General features: G+C 48.4%; 1 protein-coding gene across 1 annotated transcript in view; it reads left to right on the top strand.

Moving 5' to 3' along the window:
* CACNA1B (calcium voltage-gated channel subunit alpha1 B) overlaps positions 1 to 20,070 on the top strand; it is a 508,111-nt gene that overhangs the window by 478,337 nt on the left and 9,704 nt on the right. Inside the window, exons 38-44 of the mRNA XM_054007857.1 lie at positions 1,857 to 1,965; positions 4,838 to 4,945; positions 6,325 to 6,437; positions 8,985 to 9,112; positions 10,167 to 10,305; positions 11,463 to 11,573; positions 19,741 to 19,948. Of these exons, the coding sequence (XP_053863832.1) occupies positions 1,857 to 1,965; positions 4,838 to 4,945; positions 6,325 to 6,437; positions 8,985 to 9,112; positions 10,167 to 10,305; positions 11,463 to 11,573; positions 19,741 to 19,948 (916 nt within the window). The remainder of the gene's footprint in view (positions 1 to 1,856; positions 1,966 to 4,837; positions 4,946 to 6,324; positions 6,438 to 8,984; positions 9,113 to 10,166; positions 10,306 to 11,462; positions 11,574 to 19,740; positions 19,949 to 20,070) is intronic.

Genomic DNA, 20,070 nt, shown 5'->3' with positions numbered 1-20,070 from the left:
AATCACAACGAACCCACTTAAATGCCCTTAGCAAAGTGCTGAACTTCTGTTAAACAAAGAAAAGGTTTCCCTGGAGTGATCAAACTAACAGCCTCATCAGCTTCCAGATGGCACTCTCCAGGGATGAAATCCACCCTGTGCAGGGGACCCAAACCTACCTAACAACTGGGTTCTACTGACCTATGCAAACCCCTTTCACAGGAGCAAAAAAATAAAATAACTCTACAGATAACAACCAGTAACTTCCTTGTGTTGCATGAAATCTTAGAGAAAAGAAATGTAGAGGCTTGTCTGCTTTGGCTCCAGTTTAGGAAGTTTCTGAACAGCATGTGAAAGCTGAGGAGCTGGGATCTCAGCATTTGTCCAAGAAGAACAAATCAGTCCTTACTGAACGGTGCTTAGGTTATCAGCTAGCCTGGAGGACTGGGCCTCTAGTGATCACTTACTGCTCCACCAGCCAACTTGTTCAAAAGCAGGAAGAGCTGATGGGCCAAAGTGGCACACTTGGTGTAATCTCATTGACGTCATTCGAGTGACACCAGTGATTCATTTGGCCCGGGGAGTCTAATCATGGATGATGGGGGAAGCGTTCCCATGGGGCCTCAAGATCCCTAGCCAGACTCTGGAAAGAGTCACTCTGATGCTGTGACTTGCCCATCAAAGGGTGGGAGCTGGAGCTTTGGGCGGGCATCGCACTCCACTGCCAGGAGGAAAGGGTGAAGGGAGGGCCTAGTACTCCTCAATAAAAGGACCCCTTCCAGCGACTCGGCCATGGCATTGCTATGGACTGGATGGGAGTTCGTAGCTGGCAGCAAGGGGAGGAGGAGCGCTACAGCGCTCTAATGGGATTGCAGGGGATCTGCAGGAGAGGGGCGGAGAAAAGAGGCCAGTGTGTCTGTCATAACAGGGATCCTCCCTCGCCCTTAGCTGGGAGCAGCCCTCGGGCGCGTGGCAGGTCAGACCCCCTTCTCTGACTCGCTCAGCTCTCCTTCCAGGCCTGGGGTGAGACAGCAGCATGACTGTGTGCACGTTCAGGGCACGCCACGTCTCCCAGAACTCCATATAAATGCAGGGCCAGATGCACAACTGGGATCAGCAGGCACAACCACGCTCGCTGCGGTGGCGTTGCACTCACTGACCGCAGAAGGGAATTGCCCCTGCACTGTCGACCTACTCACCCTTCAGACCGACTTGAGGCTGCCAGCTCCTGGTTGTGGCTCTTTGTCTCTGTGCTGTAGCCTCCCTGGCGGACAGGTAAAGCCTGCAGCTGGAGTCAGCCGTAGAGCGTTCTCCTTAATGTACCACATCACCCTATGCCTCTTGCCTGGCCAGCGGTGACCCTGACTGAGTGGCTTTCCTTAGACATACGCAACCAGGGTGTGACTGGTTTGGTTGAAGCATCAGTAGCACCCCGAAGATAGCTGAGAGAAGGCCTCCGCTGCTGCTGTGCTTCTGTTGCCCAAACCAGGACCTGTGGAGCTCACGTGGTGGGAGATTAGGCTAGGGTGGTAGGTGCTGCCGTGGGATGTTGCCAAGGGAGATCAAATGGATCCAGCTGGAGACAAAATATACTCCTCTGAGGGCAGCATGAACGCTGGCAAATCCCAGTCTGAGAACTTTGCAGTGAGCCCTCTGGTTCCGCAGCAGTCCAGAAAAGAAGCCGCCCTCCCCAGGGGCAAGGCTGCGTCTCCCAACAATCAGCACGCGAACGGTTAGCGTTTCCGAATGGCACAGACTTGTGATTTTGCTATTGTAAGAATCGGGGGGAGGGATGATCCCCTTAGCAGGGGCAGCGCGGAGGGTGGGGGAGGGACAGCACCAGCAGGCACTGACAGCAGCTCTGCTTGGTTCCTCAGCGCCTGGTGCGGATGAACATGCCGATCTCGGACCCGGACTTAACGGTCCACTTCACTTCCACCCTGATGGCCTTGATCCGGACCGCTCTAGAAATCAAACTCGCGTCAGGTGAGAGGGGAGATGAGAGGGAGACGGGCGCGCACGTGAGCGTGAGCTTGGAAGCTAGCTTGCAGCTGGGTTATCGTGCAGAGAGGGCCAAAGGAAGGGGACGTGGAGGAGGAGTTCCATAGAGGAAGTGGGAGGATCCTCTAGCTGATTACCTCCACCTCCTAAAAGGGAAGGTGGACTGATGGATTTTGGATTGGGAGACCCCAGCTCTGCTCTGACTCAGGGCATGTCTACACAGCAGCTGGGCGGTGGAATTCTCAGCCCGTGTTGATGTCAATGGGCGTGACTGCAGCAGCACAGCCAACGGCTTGGGCTAGCTGCCCGAGAACGTACCCAGATGGGTGGGTGGGACTGTGCAGCAGCTAGCCCACCCCGGCCCGCCCCCCGGGCAGTGCAGCTACCCGGCTCATTTTAGCCTGTTAGCTGGAGCAGAGCTTGCGCCTTGGTCTGTGTGAGCTGGGAATCGCACCTCCTGGGTGCACTGCAGATGTACCCGCAATGTGTGTCCTCGACAAGTCACGCCACCGCTCTGTACTGCTTTGTAAATGGAGAACGTGGCTTGTTCTCCCGAGTCAATGGCTGTGAGGTGAAAAGCCCCAGGCAAGCACCAAAAACAACAACCCTGACTCCTTAGGTTTTATTGCCTTAGCCAGGCCAGTCAGAAGAAAAACCTCTCCCTGCTAATGATCCTGTCTGCTGGCGTGGAAGCCGCGAGTCTGCGAGCTCTGACCTATATTATGCTCTGAGATAAAATTCAATTATTGAAATGCTTAATCAGGCAGATACATGGCTTCCCAATTAAACAATACAATATAATAAAATATATCAAATTCTACCTTGGATTGTTAGCCTGGTTAATCGGCCTTCAAAGCTGCGGCTTCCGCTGGAGCCAGGGACAGAATGGAAGTGGCCAGAGCTCTTTGAGGGTCATGTATAATGGCAACCTAAAGGGAGGACAAAGCTAAGATGCGGGACTGGGAGTCAGGAGAGGTGGGCTCTGTTCTTGGCTAACTGAATGAGACTGAGGATCTCGGCCTACATGACTTGCCCAAAGCCATTTAGGCACCTAACTCCTATTCATAGACTCATAGACTTTAAGGTCAGCAGGGACCATTATGATCGTCTAGTCTGACCTCCTGCACAATGCAGGCCACAGAATCTCACCCACCCACTCCGGTATCAAACCGGTGTCTGAGCCATTGAAGTCCTCAAATCAATGGGAGTGAAGAGCCTAGATACCTATGAGGCTCTACAGCTTAACCTCTTTGTGATACTTTCCTAGCTCATAGTAGGGCTGGACACTTTAGCTCATAAATGCACTTTGAAATCTTGGGGTGAAAATTGCTCTAGGGTACTGGTCCCCAATTTTTTTACCTTGCGCCCCCCCTTACTCCTGTCTGCAACACACACCCCCCGGAGGTGGGGGCAGGGCTGGGAGCAGAGCTGAGGGCTGAAGCCAGCAGCTGGGACCCCAGGCATGGGGCCGGCAGCCGGGGCCCTGGGCGCTGGGGCCAGGAGCGGGGCTAGATGATGCTCCCTCCCCGCCACCTGTGGGGCCTGGTCTGGGCCCCAGCTGTGCTCCCCCGAACATTCTCTGTGCCGGGGGCACGCCCCACAGTTTGGAGACCTCTGCTGTAGGGGGGCAAAATATTATGGTCCAATGGATCTAGGCTGACTGACACCAGCAGAGGTTCTGACCATGTAACTTTAAAGCAGGTGTTAGGACGGTCTCATTTCTTAGGGGCCAGGACCTCCTTCACACTAATAAGCCTGCGTGTGAAGGGGACAGTCGAGCCCTGACAGCCTGTGTCATTTTCTTACATTTCACTGGTGATCGGTCAGGCCGAATCACTTCATTGAGGGTGACTGTCTGCGAGACCTTTGGCCATATGCAAACAGGTACCAGCAAATAGGCAGACCCCCAGAACGGGGTTTGAGGGGGTACAGGGTAGTCAGGGGCATGGATTTGAGATTCTGGATTTGGCCTTACCCCTTATTACCTGGTTGGTTTGGATTTTTAGGTTTCTCCTGCCAAATGTAATTGAGAGTGGCTGGTAGGACAAACAGTCCCGTAAGCAGCCCATAAGATGCAGCGTGGCAGGTGGCATGCTCCAAGCCCTGTTATAAGAGCGATAATAGTCTCCTCCGTTTGCTTTTCTCTTAGAAAATCCATTTCTGTCATAGGGATAAACTACTCAGCCTCGGACTGTGCAATTTAGCCACTTGGGAACCAGCCTGTTATCTCATAAATACTTGAACCATTCTCAGCCCGCATGTCGAGAACCTACTTTGGCCTTTTTAACGTTCTCGCTGTCCTTCTGTTTCATTTTATAGCATTTATTTGATGATGATGTTATGTAACGGTCTTTTAATTTTTTTGTGTGTGCCGCCCCCACACACCCACCCTGGTGAGGGGGGAAGGGGAGCGCATGGGGGGAGAGTGTTTATGTAATTGCTCAAGCCCACTGTTATTTCATAGTAAGATTGTTTTCTGCTGTGGCTTTGCTGTGTCCCTCGGAAGCAGCTAATGATGTGAGAAGGACATTGTTCAGGTTCTAGGGTAACAGTGGCCGTGCGTCCCGCTGGTGGGGACACCAGATCAAACTGGTCCCTGAAATATTGTACTGGTCAGACTGAGTCCGTTCCAGAACTCACACGCTGGTTTATAGTGGGGAGGGCTAGCACTGCCGTTAATATCAGTGGTGAAGCTGATCCTGACTCGGTGTTCTGGGAAGAAGGCAGGGGAATGGGTTTGGAAAAGACAGGATCTGTTCACATGGTAGCTTGCTCGTTCATTTGAGGAATGAAAGTATGTGTGCAACGTATAGTCGTTTGCTCTCAGCTTCATTTGCCTTTTTTGCCCCCTGCCCAGCGGGTGTGAAGCAGCACCAGTGTGATGCTGAGCTGAGGAAAGAGATCTCTCTGGTTTGGCCCAATCTGTCCCAGAAGACATTGGACTTGTTGGTGCCTCCCCATAAACGTAAGTGCTAAGTAAGGATCCTCTTCCCCTTAGAAGCAATGCAGAGACATGAACCCAAAAGCCCATTCCAGGCAGCCACAGAAATCCAGGTTCTTCCCCTCTCATGCCCAGAGCCAACCCTCAGTGTGCACCGCAGTCTAGATGACACAGTACAGAAGCCCATTTCATCCTCTGCCTGGAGTTTCCTTCAAGTGTCACCTCTGGAACGCTCACAGCCTCATGTCCCTACCCCTCCGTAGTAAGAATCCCAGGTCACTCCCAAGCAGGGGTCTCAAAACATTATGTCCTAGTGCCTCTTGCCTGAGCCAGTAGATTCATTGCATTGTGGACGAAGATAATACATAGTGGCCAGAAGAAAGCAATGCCTTGTTCAGCCTCTTCAAGAGAGATTTCTTTGTCATGCAGCAGTCCTGTTTCCTGTAGTTTTATCTGCTTCCAGTCTGGCTCCTGCAGGTCAGGGGAGCAATTTCTACCATCTGGGTTCTGTCTGCATCCAAAAAAAAAGTCAAGAGAAGGATGTTAAAGGCTGCAAAGAGCCCGTGTAATAGGAAGGGGGGTTTGGTACTAAAGGCTTAATCTCCCCTAAGGATGGCCTGTGGGAGCATGTTGAGAAAATGGAAAGTTTGAAATTCTCTTGATTGGCAAAAGCAAGGGCTCTGAATCCTCTGGCTTGCTGATTAATGAGAAACAGCCCCGTCCAATCAGGGCAGCTTTAACTGAGAAAGGTATGGTGCTAAGCTGCGCGACTGGGAAAGGTCAGTGATAGACCTGTAAAACAAAAACAAACCAAAAAACCATCTGGAAAAATGAAATACAATTTAAATGTATATTAGCCCGTTATTCCCCTGTTGATGATAATATAATGAAAGAAAAATAAGGCCTTTCTGATGATAAAAAGGCCGGCTGCAGATCTGGTATTAATTTAAACGTTCTTTTCTGTCTCCCATTCTTACACCACCGTACGGCTTTACTTGCCTAGGGCATCCTTCCTGTAACATATCCCTAAATATTTTCAACAGAGAGCAAAGCTAGGGGGGTGGGTGGCTTTCAAAGCGGGGTGCCGTGACCCTCAGAGAGAGGAAAGGCAACAATGGTCAGGGAGAGAATGAAGGAAGAGGAAAATTGCTAAGCTGAAGAAGTCTGTTCTAACCATGTCTTTTCCTCTTTTTTCTCTCTCCCTCCTCCTCCTTCTCCACTTCTAATGTGACATCTTATATGTCTTTTTACTTGCTGTTCTTGTCTATTGGACATTTCCCCCATTTAAATAATTTCTTCCCTTTCCCTCCATTTCTTACACCCGTTCCTTCTCTCCCCCTGCACCTTTCCCCCTCTCCATCTGACTCTCCTTTCTGCATTTCACCTCCCATTTCCTAATCCAGCTGACGAAATGACTGTGGGGAAGGTCTATGCCGCTCTCATGATATTCGACTTCTACAAGCAGAATAAAAACAGCAGGGAACAAGTGCACCAGCCACCTGGAGGTCTTTGCCAGGTACCCAGCAACAAGACGCTGTTCCCTCTTCTCACTCCCACCAAGGTGCCTGTGCATCTCACGGTCCTTTATACTAGCAATAACCAAACCTCAGAAAGTCTAGCGGTCCCATTCCCTGCAGCACCTGAAATTTGGAATGCTTCTCCAAGCCTTTTTGAATTGTCGAAGCATCTTGGAAGTGGAAAATCTCATTTAGTTTCTAACCCTTCCTAATTTCAGCGGAGCTGGAAATACCTTGGGTAAAATTTCCAAAAGCACCTAAGTGACTTAGGAGCCTATGTCTCATTAAAAGTCTATGAGATTTAGGCTCTTTAAGTGACTAAGAGTAATATTTTCAAAAGCAGTAAAATGTGCTTAGGCCCTTGGGAAGCTAAGAGCCATTGAAAGTCAGTGAGATCTAGGCTTCCAAGTGCTGCCACTTTTGAAAAATGGAACTTAGGCACTGTTGAAAATTTTACTCCTTGAAAATATCTCCACCCATGGTGTTTGGGCACTTCTCTTCCTACCCTGGCCAGAACTGAGAGGGCCGAGGCACATATAGCCTGGTAAATTTTGAGATTGTACTTGTCACTAACGCAAGTTCTTCCCCCAGATGGCTACACAGATATTGTGGTTGAGTGTGGGACACACAGATAGAGAGTTGATGATGTTTTAGGTAATGCAGGCAAGTGTAATTGAAATTATATACGAAGAAAAGAAAGCACAATAATTATAACAAAACTTCCCAGATTATGCAGATTTATGGTGATTGACATACTTACAACATCATGGAGACTGATTACAGTAAAAATAGGAGAAAAATCAGTGGTGCTCACTGTGACACTTACCACACGAGGAATGTGCTGGTCTAGGCTTCCTATCTGGTTGCCCACATACATCTGGGACCATATCTAATTAAATCTCAGCCCCCTACTCATATTTGATATTCTGAGAGACCCGTTTTAGGGTTCGGGTTGTCCACGTGTGATATTCCAGTTGACCATAATTACATTTCCAACAGTTAATGTGAGTCCCTTTCCCAATAGTTTTGGTACATCAATGCAGTTAACTTTTATTGCAAAAAGCCCCTAAGATGCTGCCATCTCTTCATTTGTGGTTTATCTCTTTATCCCTAGATGCATTGCTAACTTCTCACAAAATACAGATTGCCGTATTTAACCCTGTGTCAAGCACATATTTCATAACCTTTGGTCAAGTACATAATATTTATGCTAACTTATGCTGACTGCTGACCTCTACTAGGCCTGACTCTAAGCCCTTAATGCTTAAGACCTATAGCCGAGCCTATTTTTGATATACGTATTTGGGTTTTTCTACTTGCTGTTGCAGCTTCAGTAACTTCCATTATGATGTCTATAAGCATGCTTTACAGATAAGTTATATTTTACCCCAAACTGTAGTCCCTCCAAGATCAGGTCAGGTGTCAGCGGTCAACAATGACAAACAATGAGTGAAAAGTTTATGCAAACATTGAGAAAGATTTGGCTTGAGTTTAGGGCCAAGGTTTGGGTTGATTCTTATTGGTAGCCAAGGTAGTTCATCTGTCCCTGTTTATCACTACTGTGATCCTTACTTTCGCTGCAATAATCATTCCACAGCTCACAAGCATGGCATGTTGTTGTTGGGCTAAATCCTGAGGTTCTTACTCAGAATTTAAACCCAGCTCCCGTTGACTTCAAAAGGTTTTGTGACTGAATAGGAACTGCAGGAATGATCCCCATGCTGTGTCCATGTTCAGATCTTAAGGTCATAGGATAAAATCTTGGCCATACTGAAATCAGTGACAAAACTCCCACTGACTTTAGTTGGGCCAGGATTTCATCTATAAAGTGTATAATATAGTCATAGGGTCACTCAGTTAACGCCAAGCTGGGATGATGAGTAAATTTCATTGGTATCATGAAGCCCTAAATCAGAAACATGGCCTTGGGATTGAAATAACAAGCACCTAGTAGGCTTCAGGGTGATGTTCAGTACGAGACTCGGTATCCCAGACTGAGATCTGAGTTAGCACCTGACCCTTTAAGCTGTGGGACCTTTTGAGGTTGACTCAAGACCATATCATTTTATTCTGTTTGATCTGAAAATTGATGTGTAGCTAAAACCATTCCTCCTAGTTCTTGTGAACTATAAAAGGCTCGTCTATGTGCTATGAAAATGAACCAGAAAGAGCGAAAGAAAACATTTTAAAAAGTGAATTTAGTGCTGGAACAAGGTGCCAGATTGACATCCCTGGATTGTGATGTTCTGTTTGCCCACAGAATGTGTACAGCAAGGACAGTGGCAACGCATGCTTCCTTTATACTTTCCCTGCAACGTGCCTCATCCCTGATACATAGGGACCACTTTTAAGGTCCCTGTGGCCCTCGCAGCATGTGGCCTATCCATAGAGAATGCCAGTGAAGGGGGCAATTAGTGCTGGTTGTGATCTTGGAAGAGGGTTTAATAATGTGGACACCACTAAGAAAGCAACTAGGAAAGACCACACTCCACGTTCTCCAAGCAGCTGTAGCTTTCTCACTGATGCCCTCTCCTTATGCATTGCAGACTGGACCAGTGTCGTTGTTCCACCCCTTGAAAGCAACCCTGGAGCAAACCCAGCCTCTGGTGTTCAACCACGCTAAAGCATTCCTTCGCCAGAAAAGTTGCACCTCGCTCAACAATGGGGGCACATTGTGAGTATTCCCTGGGCTTCCCACAATTACCTTTGACTGCGGTGGGCCCCATGGTGATTTCTCCCTAGTTCTCTGATTTCTCAGTATTCGAGCCAGTCCCCTCATGCAGTCTGCATTTCGTAACTTCCCACCATTGCTAGTTTGTGTTTTCGGGCTCCGGGAGCTTGGAATATTGCAAAACTTGCCCAGTGAACATTCACTGATTCTAAAGAGTCTTGGAGCCAAAGAATACCCCCAAGATATGACAGGACTTAATGTCAGTGGGAGTTTCCATGCATGGTACTGCGAAGAATTTGGCCCTCATTTCCTGCAGCCAGACAATACAATCTCTGCAAAATATGCATGCCAATTGTCCCCTACTTCCCTCCCTATTTCCTGCTCTCCTTGTATGTTAGATTTGTCTGGGTCACTCGTGCCACTGACATTCAACAATAGACCTCTGAGATATAAATACATTAATAACCAGGAGGGGGAAATATGGTGGTAATAAACCTATAGCTGTAAAAACCTAGGGGTAAATTTATCCCTGATGCAGCTTTACTGATTTTGTTTGCGTTACACCTTAGAGGAATTTGGCCAATAACATTTAAGAATCTTAGCCTAGCTGGCCATGTTAACGTAACTTCTCCACGTTTTACATAAGCATGTGTATTTGCTGAGTATTTTTGTGTGTGTTTACTAGTGGCAGTCTAGCATTCATCCGTTCTTTTGTGGAAAATACCCCTGTTTAGCAACATGTGATCTGCAAGAAAAGTTTGGTCTTCTGTGTCAGTGCCAGAATTAATTTCCTAAGGCACTGAAAACAGGTTGCTGTTTTCCCTTTTAAGTAGATTGGTTTTGTTTCCATGTTCTTCCTGAGATCCTCAGGGTGAATGGGGAAATTATCTGTCAAAGCTCAAGAGCCCTGTAGTTTACTAGCTTCGCCAGTCGCTCTCCCCATCCAGCCACACGACTTGAGAAGTGGGGGACCCCCAGACCTCTCCAGAGCGCTTTAACTAAATCCAGCTGCAACGCCTAGCACAGCAGTTCACCTTTTCTCTTCACCTTGCACCAGGCCAGCCCCAGAGAGCGGGATCAAGGAGTCTGTTTCGTGGGGGACTCAGCGCACTCAGGATGTGTTTTACGAAACCAGGACCCCAGCTTTTGAACGAGGCCACTCGGAAGAAATTCCCATTGAGCGGACAAGCAAACAGGTGAAGATAAAGCAGAATGCAATAGGTCTCCATAGGTGTCAAGCGAGTTATTCCTTTTGACTCCCAAACAGCTCCCCATTCATGTTTTGAGCCAAATATTGCTCTGTTGGTTGCAAAAGTCTTGCTTGGATATAACTGAGAACTGAATCTGACCCATTCATGTCTTTGTAACACTTTCTTTGGCAGATGCCCCTCTTGGGTGTGTGGCGGATTCAGGCTTATTCCAAATGGGAGCATGGGGGAGGAAGAATGGTCTCATGGCTAGGTGGCTGGATTGGGAGATAGGAGACTTGGGTCCAATTCCCAGCTCAACCACAAACTTTGCTGTGTGACCTTGAGCAAGTCACTGTGCCTGGCTTCCCCATCTGTCCCTTGCCATACACCTGGATCTCATTGGCTGGTGGAGCTGCTTGGAATTGGTGCTCAGGTGACAGGCAGGGGAAGAAAAGAGAATTTGGGATTAGTTTGGCATCATCGATACATGATCAGATGTGGACACGGTTAAGTGGGGCAGGGCGGAGGGGGACAAGGGTTGGGCTGTGACTGTTCCTTCTAGCGAGTGTCATTTTCACAGCAAAACTTTTCAGAACTGGAGAAACCGGAGCAGGGGAAATTAGCCAAGAGGAGGAAATCAGAAACCAAACACCCAAAGGCGAATTAAGGGACTAGTGCGATGGGTTAACGAAGTCTTTAAATTGTAGGTCACCTATTCAAATCCAGCCCAGGTGAATAGCTACTGCGAGGATGGCTCTTCAGTGACCTCTCTGAGGTTTGGGGGGTCTTTAGTGCAGCTCCTTGCGTATCGACGGGCTGTACTATAAAAAGCACCACCATATTTGGCACTAATTGGCTCCCTTATTGGCTGAGTGCGGCGTGGAGACTGACCTACGCTGAGAAGGGGTCCACGTTGAGGCGTGCGGGCAGGGCAGTGTGGGGAAGCGTACACCAGCACTCTCCAGGCTGAGCTAGTTCTGTAGATAACTAGTGACCTTCGGTCACCGGGGCTATCAGGCTGGTGTCTCGGACTAGCCGTAAATCCTCACAGATGAAATAGAAACCCAGCAGTTCGCCTTAGTCCTGGAACAAGCCTGGCAGAGCGATTGCTTTAAACGGACATTTATGTTCCTGCTTCTGAAAATATTTCTCAATCCAATCAGGTTGTAGAAATGAGAGAAATCAGCCCCACCCTGGCCAACGGAGAACATCAGCCTGGCCTGGAGAGCCAGGGGCGGGCGGCTTCCATGCCGCGTCTGGCCGCCGAAACTCAGGTGAGGGAGGGAGGCTTTACTGGCAATGGAAAACTTACAGTAAGTCAAGCATTCAACACGTTCTCTCTTCCTGTCCGTGTCGTGTTGTTTTTTTAAAGCGACTGGCGGGTTGTTTGTTTCTTTAAGAGACACTGATGGAGCGGGAGGCTCAGAAATTTGAGCAGCCTTTGTGCTTTTGATCCTTGGGATGCTGTGTACAGAGCTGTTCCCCCTGCTGTCTCCATCCCTTTATACAGCCAGCAAAAAAGAAATCCTGCTCTCTGGGCGAAGCACCTCATTTAATCTGATGTCTGTCTAGCTGAAAAGATATGTTCCGACTGACAGGGAGTCACTCGATGGTTTGCAGAGGTGTATTTCATAGCCTTGCATAGAACATGCATACGTCACTGCCCTGAGTCCGTGGTGGGGTATATCCAGAGCCCTGGGAATAAAACAACCTGCATGTTTCTTTTTGATGAGCCTGTTTATATATGAAACGTGCTGTAGGCTCTCCCTCGCCAGAGGGCTGCATTTAGACACTAAGCATTTCCTCTGCCTCTCTCCTCCTCCACCCTCCAACTAGGTTCACCATGTAGTGCACTGTATGGTGGATTGGTAATATGATGCTTAAGACTTTACTTCCTTTGCTTATCTGATGGAGCCTTGCAAGGAAGCCTTGTCATGAGAGGTGGCCTTCAGAGCAATTTTGTGACTACCCCTGTGCGCTTCATGGGGCACACGACAACACGGTTTTCTCAAATCGCTTCTGGGCATTTCACAGATGCATTGCTAACACGTCCGCCAGACACTCTCCGATCACCACACTGCCTGTTATGTGTTAGAACATCTCCATCTTGCCATGCCTAGTTGTGTCTCTTTAGCTCAAATTACCTGATTCATATAATAATGAGTGAGTCACGTGTGACTGTGCTGTTCCACAGGTGAGACAGAATGTGGGAGGTGTGCTGAATTCTACAACTGAAGGGCTCTCATGTGTACAGCAGCACCTCCAGTAGATATGTCCTTCCTTCCTGACTGTCTGTATGACAGCCAGCTTGGATCAGTGCACAAACTGCACCCAGCTCTGCTGTCTGGATCTCTGTGCTACCTTCAGGAAGATCTAAAGGAACACCTTTCCCCAAGGACTGTAGGAAATCCTTGGATAAGACTCCATCTCCCAGAATTCTTTGTGTTCTCAGAAACTCTATTTATTTTGCTTAAAACCAACCACCCCCACCCCCAAACCCCGAAAGCTGAGCTACCCTGATGGGATAGACTTGTGCCAGGTTCTACCAAACCTAAAGCCATTCCTAATGGGAACAATGTCAGCATACGAACCCTAAAAACAACCCTTCCTTGGGCGTTAGTGTTGGGCATTGATCCTTTTCTTCAATGCAATATTAACACTAACTTCATATTTGCATTGCTCTTTTCAGCCTGTAGAATCCCAAAGCACATTAAGGACTGTGCATGTAAACAGTGGTTGCCACTAAAATTTTTGCTGATGCTTGCAAAGGCAAAACTATAGATTTTAATGGGGACCACTGCACATGCATAGGAATCCCTCACCCACCAGTGAAAAGCAGCTGTGTCTTAGTAACCATTTCACTTAGTAGCATCTCTTCCTGGGAAATTTCAGGGGTTAACACAGAAATTGCATGAGTTTTTTGATGACCACAGGACACTAAAATAAAGGCTAACCCCTCCAGCACCACAGCATTCCCAGCATCACACTGCTCCAGTTTAATACACTGATTCACACGGAAAGAGGTCACCTGTAGCACTTGGGCAGTCCTTGGAAAACTGCATACCCAGTACTGACCAATCCCAGCCTTGCTTAACTGATGAGAACTGACAAAATCACAGTCCAAGGTTGAAAAGCCCCATGGCCCACAGATAGCCCTCCAGCAGAACAGATGAAATCTGCCAGACTGCTCCTGGACTCTTCCGTAGACCCATCATTTTCCCTCAGGAGACACCTTCAACTTCTCCTATCATTTTTTTTTTTAAACAAAACAAATCGATGCCTCCATTTCCCCGATCAAGAGTTACAGATGAAGCCTGTGAGCAAATAGGGGCATGGGAGGGAGGCCATTAATGAAGCCAGGGAGTGAATTTCTTGCTCGGGAGAAGCATGTTTCCCAGAGCGAAGTGCACACTCTCCCTGCATTAATGCTGTGTCATTTATTTATGAATCAGGCCTATGCTGTCTGAACAGATCTAACCTCATTTAATGATATAATGTTTTAGTGCTTGTAGCTTCAGCAGAATAACTGATGTCCTTTCTGTGTGTTTCCCCTTCTGTGCCCTCCCCCGTACCCTTTATGTGCTATTTCTGGTTCCTCCCCAAACTTTAATTTCTTTTTTAACTTTTATTAACAATCCTTTTTTTTCATTCATCCCCTTTTCTGTTTGCCTGTCACGTCTCTGTCCTTTTGGGTTTCACGTCTTTTATCGTTTCACGCTACCGATCTCGCTTCCTCTCGTCCCGTTTGCTTTCTTCCTTTCCTCTGGTCACTTTCCCTCCCGTCTCATCATCTCGTCTACTGCACATCTGCCGTGATGTCTGACAACGGCTGCTTCAAATATTCTCTCTCATCTTGTCCGAATTGTTTGCAGAGGAGCAAAACACGGTCACCGTGGAGTTACCTAGCAGTATGTAGTTTGCACTAAGTTGTATCCTATTCAGTTGTTATTAAGCAATGATTAACATTCACTAACCCCTTTCTCCCCCTCCCCGGCACTCCTTGTTTGGATTACTTTCTGGTGCTGTAAAGATGCAGCTGTGGTCTCCCTCTACTTCATGGCAGTTCCTTTGATCCATAGTTGCATACTGCACATTGTGATACCTTGCCTTTGTTTGTATTGCCTTGTTGGCTAAAAATGTCATAAGGGAAAACAGTAAGGGTTGATAATGAATGAGAAACTAACGAACCTCTCAAAGGCTCTGGTATAGTCTCCTCCCGTACGTCTCCACTCGAAGTGGAGGTGTCATTTCCTGCTTGCGTGGGTGTAATCATGCTAGGTTTCAGGGGGACTAGCACGCTAACAATAGAGCCACCCAAGTACATACGAGGGTCCCGGGTGGGATTATACGCCAGCAGCTGGCCTCTCCTGCCCCCCATGCTGCTACGGCTACACTGCCATGTGTAGCATGCTACCGCAATCAAACCTAGCATGTGTGCTGGAAATGACATCTCCAGCTCCAGCATAGATGTACCTTGGGTGTAGGTGGTAATGAAAGCCTCCAGGAGGGAATATACCTGTCTGTGTGGTATAGGAAGAGAAACTGTTCTAATCAATCTCTCGTTAGTTTCGGGGGAAGGGGAGGAGGAGAGGGTTGCACCTGGAACAACTGAAGAATCAGGCCCTAGGAAGGTTTGTTTCCTATGTACTTGGCTTCTTTTTTGAAAGTCTTTGCCCCTCTCTGCCCTTTCCTTTGCAACAGTTCCTTTGGGCAGAGGGAGGTTATCAGGTTACTTAATCTAAGGTCTTGATCTATGTTTTTAGGATGGGGGGATTTCCTGCATTTATTTCCTGGCCAAGATCTGTCATTTCCCAGATCTCAGCATGTCAAATCTGCAGTGTTGTTACCTTACCCTCAGCCCCTCAAAAAAGAAATCTCCTGGCTCTGAATAATAAGTGTGGGGACCTGACATTGGGCGGTCATTCCATGCACAGGGGTCAGCGTGGAAGAAGGTACAAAGCAAGCAATGGAAAAGGAAACAAATAAGGCATGAATTATACTGTGGCCAGTTGTTCGCTCTATTGGTGACTTAAATACAGAGCTCTCTGATTAAGACAGGTACATCTCGGGAAGGTCCTACAAAATGGACAGCTCCAGAGTGGGGAAAGCCCACTTGTGAGTTCCAGGAGGGGGCGCTCAAGCGGTGCTGTCCTTTATCCAGCATTTTGTCTATATGGGCTGAATAACCTGCCAGTCCCCTGTTCGGAGATCCTCTTTGCCTTCTTTCTCTTTCTCCTTACTTAAATTTTTTTATTAAAGTTAATGTTAAAAAAGTACATAGTGCACAGGTTAAGAAAGGAGTGTCTGTACATCTGGGTATAGTGCTTTGATTATCCACAAATACAAAGTTTGTTTTTAAAGTCATAAGGTAAATAGAGTGCACAATCAGCAATAACCCAAATTTAGGTGAACAAATTTAAGGATACAGTTTAGATATTAGCCTCTAAGTATTCAGGTCCATCACTCATGAAGAGTTATACAGAGAGTTGGTTGTGGAAAGCAAATGCAGCAATGGGTGAAGATTGTCCCTCGGTCATTGAGTATTTAGGGTAGGTTGTCCATTTAGAAAATACAATCCACCAGGAAAGTATTTCAGTTACTTTCCCCACTGCGCGTCTCATCTACTACTCACCACTCCAAACCTACACCACTCACCAGAGCCATCTTCCCAACGGGGCAGCGAGAGTGACAGCCGTCCAACCAATTCCTGTCCCTTTACAGTGATTCAGAATACTCCTGGTCAAAGGTTGCAGTCACAACTGCCCTGCTCCTCGATAGCTGCAGCATCGCCGCACCCTGGAGAGAGTCCTCTTGGCCATATCTTAATCCCCGGTGCTCAGTCTGTGCCTTCCCAGTGCTTATGTGTCTGTGAGAGCCCTGCTTCCAGCAACAACATTCCACCTGGGAGGCCTGATGGGAAGGATCCCGGTTTGGCTGAGTTGCTGGGAAGAAAGAATGCAGGGGTTAAAAATTCTGCTCCCTGGCATGTGAGATAAGAAACCCCATCACTGACACTCCCCACTAGGAAATGAAGGGTGTCTTTACATTAAAAATAATTGCATACCAGCTAGCCTAATAATGTGCAAATATCTGGGGGCAGCAGATACTCAAACTCCAGAGTATGCTAACGAAGTGGCACCACCAGTTAAAAAAACAACAACCAGAACAACCCCACAATGGAGTAGATAGAAAGGTTAAAAAGAACAACGTTAATGCTTTGCTAGAGCTGTCATTTTAGGCACACACAGGAGGAGGGAGCATTCTGTCATGCATATGACCAAAGGGACTGAGAGAAATCCTGAGTCCATGAGACTTGAGACTGTTATGGGTAGAAGTCTCTTCTCTACCAAGTTCCTTTTGCTTAATGAGTAGACACAGCAGAACCTCTAGAGTGTGGCTGACACGTCCATAAAGCAGGGCCACAGAATAACCGGAGACAAGCAAAGTGAAAGAAAAGAAAAACAGATTCTTGTCATTTATGGAGCTATGTCAGTGGTCGCTGAGCAGGAGACAGGTCTCGAGCTGAGCTAGTAGCAGTCAGGATCATAGAATATCAGGTTGGAAAGGACCTCAGGAGGTCATCTAGTCCAACCCCCTGCTCAGTGCAAGCAAAGACCATGGCAATGTGGAGAGAGACCAAAACTCAAAGCACATGGGTACTCCTCTCAGTGACCCCAGCACCTGCCCCATGGCACTACTCTGCACATGTCCTACCACGGTGCTAAGGGCTCAAGTTCCATTAGAGTTTCAACAGGATTTCCACTTTGGTTCTCCACGAAACCAAGAAGTCTGTCTCGTGAGGCCCTCCCAGCAGACAGAGTGGTCCTCTTCTCACCGGTCTCCCCTTCAGCCACGTTGTGGCTCTGAACCTGCATCATGATGGATCTGCCTTTTCTCCCGCAGCACCTTGGCAACAGGTGAAATGTTCTGGAGCGGGGAGCTGCTGTTCTTAGAAAGGCAGGGCTGGGGATATGGTGGTAGGGGGAGGAGAGTGTCATGAAGTCTCCATTGTCTATTGACAACCTCATATTGGACTGGTGAGACACTTGGAAAGCGTATTCTTAATGCTGGGATTGTAAAGGGGGAGGTCACAGAGACCAGGTCTGGCATTGGCCTAGGGACAAGGCTCAACATTGCCTGCAGGAAGCCTGTATTTGATGCAAAGTTCTTGTCATTTGTTCGCAAGCTGGGAATGTGGTGAAGAGAGGAACTGGAAGGCTTGTAGCCAGTTAAGGATTGGCACTGGCTAATGTCTGCAGGGAATCCCCTCTAGCCTTCCCCAGACAGAAGAGGGGTGGTTACAAAATCTTGAAAAGCGGCAGGGGGAGCCCCAATGGATTTGCAAGACCCCCAGCAGGTGTGAGGAGAGAAGCTGCCTTTCCCACAGCAACAATGTGATCCATAGCTAACACTACGATTTAGTCACGGAGGTCACAGCAGTCACGAATGCCGTGACTTTACTGGACATCCGTGACTTCTAGGGCTTCAGGAGGAGAAGGCAGGCCTGTGCGTCCCTGCCCTGCAACTGGGGCTGGCTGGAACCAGGACCCTGCAGCTCCAGCCCCACGGCGTCCCAGGCTTGGCGGGGGCCGCGCACTCCAGCCCCACGGCGTCCCAGGCTTGGCGGGGGCCGCGCGCTCCAGCCCTGTGGCGTCCCAGGCTTGGCGGTGCTGCAGCCGGGGCATGTGCCCCAGCTCCGTAGCTTTTGCCAGGGGCTGCAGCTGGGGCCACGCGCCCTCCTTACAGCTTCCCAGGGCTGTGTGTCCCCCCGTCCCCCCCCCATGGCTGGGGCTTGCTGGGGGCTGCAGTGGGGGCTGCACTCCCCTGTCATGCAGCTGGGCCAGCTCTGAGGTAGGGGCTGTGTGCCCCCTGTGGCTGTGCCCCCCACTGCGGCACTGGAGTCAGGGCTGTGCCCCCCACCGTCGCAGGGGCTCGGCCTCTCAGTCCCCCCCGTGGGACTCCATTCCTCCCCCCTACCTAGCCCTGCCCCCGGTTATTTGTAGTAAAGTAACGGACAAGTCACGAACTCTGTGAATTTTTGTCATTGCCAGTGACCTGTTAGTGACTTTCACTAAAAATAACTGTGAAAAAATCTTAGCCGTATCCATAGCATATGATGTTTCCAACAGGCAGCTGGTCCCATGGAGTGAAGAAGACATTGGAGGCGGAGAAAAAGGACTGTTTCTTTCTCTCCTACTCGAAAGGAAAAAAAATGCACCACTAAATGAAAGTCCTGAGCCAAAGTCTCCTCCATTAAAGTGATGTGACCCCATGGAAAATCAGTGGGCTTGCACCAGTCTTACAGAGAGGAGAATTTGGCTCCCTAGTTTTAATTTTTCATTGCAGTTTATTTCCCAGGGAAGGCGGGATATGATAGAGGAGGTGTTAGTTACCTGTCTACATAATACAAGAACCAGGGGCGACCCAATGAAATTAATAGGCAACAGGTTTAAAACAAACATAAAAAAGTACTTTGTCACACAAGACGCAGTCAACCTGTGGAAGTTGTTGCTAGGGGATGTTGTGGAGGCCAAAAGTATAACTTGGTTCAAAAAAGAAGGAGTGAAGTTTATGGAGGATAGGTTCATCAGTGGCCAAGATGGTCAGGGATGCAACCCCGTGCTCTGCGTGTCCCTAAATCTCTGCCTGCCAGGAGCTGGGAAGGGGCGACAGGGGATGGATCACTGGATAATTGCCCTGTTCCATTCATTCCCTCTGAAGAATCTGTCACCGGCCACTGTCGGAAAACAGGATACTGGGCTAGATGGACCATTAGTCTACCCAGAATAGCCATTCTTATGTTCTTAAGGAGGCCAACTCACATATTTGAACTCATACAGAGCAAGTGGCTTAGCCCAGGCCTGAAGTAACACCTTCTTTTAATCCCAGTCCTTCGCTACAGCCACTGGACAACATGGCCTGTCTTCTGCCCCACTTACACATCATTATTACTGATTTTCTTGCTTTTTGTCTGATGTACAGTAGCGTGCGCCTGCTTATTTAATTTGGTATTGCACTGAGAATAGTGCAGTTTCTGGAATTGCACTGGGTGAAACAAACGTTGGCGTATTATCTTTGCGAAACATTTAGATGCCATGCCTGCCCTGTGATCCTACGTAGTCCTTCTTGATGACTCACACGAACACTGTGTATTGTGGCTGATGTGTGCATTCCTCTATGGCTACAGTAATTGTGTTGTCACAAAATTCACAATAAAGCCCAATTCAGGTATCACCGACTACATTCGTTCCACACATTCAGCACTAAATGTTTCATTGTGCAACCACTTCTGTCCCTTCCCGTTCTGTTTGATTAACCTTTTCTGTCTTTTCCCCAACCCCAGCCCTGCAAAACTCTCCCATTCTGGAAGACACCCAATTAACTGCAGTGTGATCTCTGCCCTCCCTCACCCGCTCCCCTTTCCCTCCCTGTGCTTTGCAGCCCATCCCAGACACCAGCCCCATGAAGCGCTCCATCTCCACGCTGACGCCGCAGCGCCCGCATGCCATGCACCTGTACGAGTATTCCCTGGAGCGCATGCCCCCGGACCAGGCTCATCACCACCATCACCATCGCTGCCATCGACGGAGAGACAAGAAGCAGAAGTCGTTGGACAGGTCACCCAACCAGCTGGCCGATGGGGATGCCGGTAAAGGCTTTTCCACATTGTTGTCTCTCGTTCACATCACAGAACTGTGATGATTGTTCCTCCCAAACCGCCGTTCTTCATGTGTCAGGATGAGGGGATGGGGACTTGGGAGGGAGCATGAT

Source organism: Malaclemys terrapin, chromosome 17 (assembly GCF_027887155.1).
Source record: "Malaclemys terrapin pileata isolate rMalTer1 chromosome 17, rMalTer1.hap1, whole genome shotgun sequence".
Taxonomy (NCBI): domain Eukaryota; kingdom Metazoa; phylum Chordata; order Testudines; family Emydidae; genus Malaclemys; species Malaclemys terrapin.
Note: the sequence above shows the minus strand (reverse complement) of the source record. Positions and strands in the feature narration are given on the sequence as shown.